At 38.8% G+C, this 3,525-nt stretch overlaps 1 protein-coding gene across 1 annotated transcript; it reads left to right on the forward strand.

Moving 5' to 3' along the window:
• The first annotated feature begins 203 nt into the window (after positions 1-203).
• On the forward strand, positions 204-1,262 carry LOC103610325 (olfactory receptor 10K1). Its single transcript, XM_008594514.1, has one exon. It carries the CDS (start codon positions 278-280, stop codon positions 1,217-1,219), a length of 942 nt encoding a protein of 313 aa, XP_008592736.1. The 5' UTR covers positions 204-277; the 3' UTR covers positions 1,220-1,262.
• The last annotated feature ends 2,263 nt before the right edge of the window (positions 1,263-3,525 follow it).

Genomic DNA, 3,525 nt, shown 5'->3' on the forward strand with positions numbered 1-3,525 from the left:
AATTATTAGACAATTTCTTAAATCTTGGCTAGAGAGATAAAGTGTTCTTCACGTTGGAGAAAGCTTCACAATTGGTTGTCAGTGATTCTGTGACATATTAAGCCTTCATTCTTCTTTTAGCAGACATTTTTAAGAGGGAAGTGAAGAATTACAACAAATATCTGAAAATGCCTGTCCGCTGCGAACTTTGTGCTGAATTTCCCATACATTTGCATTCTCCTCCCTGGATCCTGGACTCTACCTCTGTTCCTGACTCTCCTCTGTAAAAGTGCTCTCCATGGAGCAGGTCAACGAGACTGTGGTGACAGAGTTTGTCTTTCTCGGCTTCTCCTCTCTGGCTGGGCTGCAGTGGCTGCTCTTTGTTGTCTTTCTGCTCCTCTACCTGTTCACTCTGTGTACTAACGCGATCATCATGTCCACCATTGTGCTGGACAGAGCCCTTCATACCCCCATGTACTTCTTCCTAGCCGTTCTCTCCTGCTTTGAGACTTGCTACACCTTCGTCATTGTACCTAAGATGCTGGTTGACCTGCTGGCCCAGAAGAAGACCATTTCTTTCCTGGGCTGTGGCATCCAGATGTTTACCTTCCTCTTCCTTGGCTGCTCTCACTCCTTCCTGCTGGCAGCCATGGGTTATGATCGTTACGTGGCCATCTGCAACCCACTGCGCTACACAGTGCTCATGGGACACGGCATGTGCGCGGGGCTAGTGGCTGCTGCCTGCACCTGTGGATTTACTGCTGCACAGGTCATCACATCTTTGGTATTTCACCTGCCTTTCCACTCCTCCAACCAGCTCCATCACTTTTTCTGTGACATCTCTCCTGTCCTCCAGCTGGCCTCTCACCACTCCCGCCTCAGTCAGTTGGTCATATTCATACTCGGTGTATTTGCCCTGGTTATTCCACTGTTACTTATCCTGGTCTCCTACATTCGCATCCTCTCTGCCATTCTAAAAATCTCGTCCTCTGTTGGAAGATATAAGGCCTTCTCCACCTGTGCCTCTCATCTCATTGTGGTAACTGTTCACTATGGTTGTGCCTCTTTCATCTACTTAAGGCCCAAGTCCAATTACTCTTCAAGCCAAGACACCCTAATATCTGTGTCCTATACCATCCTTACTCCATTGTTCAATCCAATGGTTTACAGTCTGCGAAATAAGGAATTCAAATCAGCTCTTCGAAGAACAATGGGTCAGACTTTATATACTGTTAATTAAAAAGCCAATATTTAACTATTCATCCTGTTATGTGCCAGAGACAATGTGTGCTCTCACATATTTTCTCATTTAATTGTCCGATTGCACTGTAACATAAGGACATTTTACATATGATGAGAATGAGGCTCAAAGAAGTTGAGATATTCTCGCTTTCTATTGTCATTGGTACTTCAACTAGGATAAGCAGATATGAGAAGGGAATACTCAGTTCCAGAAGAAGTTTAATTATATTTCACTGCTCTATATTGGTCATTCAGAAACTAACATGAAAGCAAAGATGCATCCAAGCTGAAGAGAGAAAATGAGGGCATATATCCAGGCTGTGCAGTTCCACGGAAAAGAATCAGAAAATCTATCTATCACTGCTCTCCTATTCCTGAAGATGACAGGCAACCTTACTCAGATCCATTCTGCAGTAAACTTCAGTGGCCCTTTCTGTTCCCTGATTTATTCTCTTAACCTGCATATTAAGATGTCTTTGTCTTTAATTTTTTTTTTCTTTCCTTTGAGAACGGAACCTCCTTATGGCATCTCCTTCCTATGTATGTGGNTTTTTTTTTCTTTCCTTTGAGAACGGAACCTCCTTATGGCATCTCCTTCCTATGTATGTGGCTGTTCTTCCAATACTATCTTGTCTTAGCCCCACATTCATTCCCTGAACATCATACTATTTATTCTTTTCAAGGTAGCTATTAGCATTACATAATTGATGAAAAATCTCAAGTAATTGTAAGCAAAGGGATTAAATTAATGTTAATAGAGGAAGAGATAGAGTCCCAGAATGGCCAGAAAATCCACAGAAAAATATGCAGAGGCTGGGGTGGGGGAATACTAAAAGGAAACTAATTTAGATTCCTTGGTGTGGGGCTAGTCTTCCAGAGGAATTGACATTAAACCTACAGCCCGAAGGGTGAGTAGGAGCCACCAGGTAAAGGGGATCATTTAGGGATATACTTTGAGACAGAAGGAGCAACATGTAAAAAAGTCCTCAAGCAAGAAAGAGCTGGATGAGTTGGAGGCAAGCAAAGGCCACTATAACTACTTTTTTTTAAAACAATTACTTTTTAATACACATATAAAAGTTACATATATTTATGGTGTACAACATGATGTTTTGATATAGACATACATTGTGTAATGATCAAATCAAGTTAATTAACATATGCATTACTTCACATACTTATCTTATTTTTCTGGTGAGAACACTTAAAATCTACTCTCAGTTATTTTCAAGCGTACATTTTTATTAACTATAGTCACTATGTTTTACAATAAATCTCTTAATTTATTCCTCCTGTGTAACTAAAGTTTTCAATCCCTTGACCAACATCCCCCCATCCCACCAGAAAAATTTTTAGATTCCACATATAAGTGAGATCATGTGGTATTTGTCTCTCTGTACATGGTTTATTTCTCTTAACATAATTTCCTCTGGGTTTATCCATGTTGTTGCAAATGACACACCACATTTTCTTTACCCATTCATCCTTTAATGGACACTTAGGTTGATTCCACATTTTGGCTATTGTGAATAATACTCCAATAAACATGAGAGTGCTAATAATCACTTCAACAAACTGATTTCATATCCTTTGGATACATACCCAGAAGTGGGATTGCTGAATCACAGGGTAGTTCTATCTGTAGTTTTTTGAGAAATCTCCATACTGTTTTTCACATTGACTCTACTAATTTACATTCCCACCAACAGTGTGCAAGGGTTTCCTTTTCTCCTTCCTATGTACTGCATATCTTTCTGACACATTGTCTTTTATCTTTTTGAGAATATTCATTCTAACAGGTGTGAGGTAATATCTCTTTGTGATTTGATTTTGTCTCTCTGATGATTAGTGATGAACATTTTTTTTCATTTACCTATTGGTCATCTGTATGTCTTCTTTTCAAAAATGTCTATTCAGGTTCTTTGCCCATATTTGAATTGGGATATTTGTTTTCTTACTATTGAGTTATTTCAATCCCTTTTACTTTTTAGATATTAATCCATTATCAGATATGTGGTTTGCAAATATGTCTCCCATTCTATAGGTTGACTTTTCATGCTGTTGATTGTTTATTTTGCTGTGCTGAAACTTTTCAGTTTAATGTAATCATACTTGTTATTTTTGCTTTTGGAGTACGTCTGCTTTTTCTTTTTTCTCTCTACAATAAATTTGAATTTCCTTGTAACAATGGTTAATATATATTAAACACAACCTTGTTGACCGAGCTCTTTGTATAGCACCTGGCAAGACAGAAATGTTTGTCTTGTGAATAGCCTTGTTTATCCTTCATTTTCTACTCCCGTG

This window comes from Galeopterus variegatus, unplaced genomic scaffold (genome assembly GCF_000696425.1).
Source record: "Galeopterus variegatus unplaced genomic scaffold, G_variegatus-3.0.2 Scaffold10940, whole genome shotgun sequence".
Classification (NCBI taxonomy): domain Eukaryota; kingdom Metazoa; phylum Chordata; class Mammalia; order Dermoptera; family Cynocephalidae; genus Galeopterus; species Galeopterus variegatus.

Coding starts and splice junctions, on each gene's coding strand:
- LOC103610325 (XM_008594514.1), top strand. CDS start 278: ATGGAGCAGGTCAACGAGACTGTGGTGACAGAGTTTGTCTTTCTCGGC.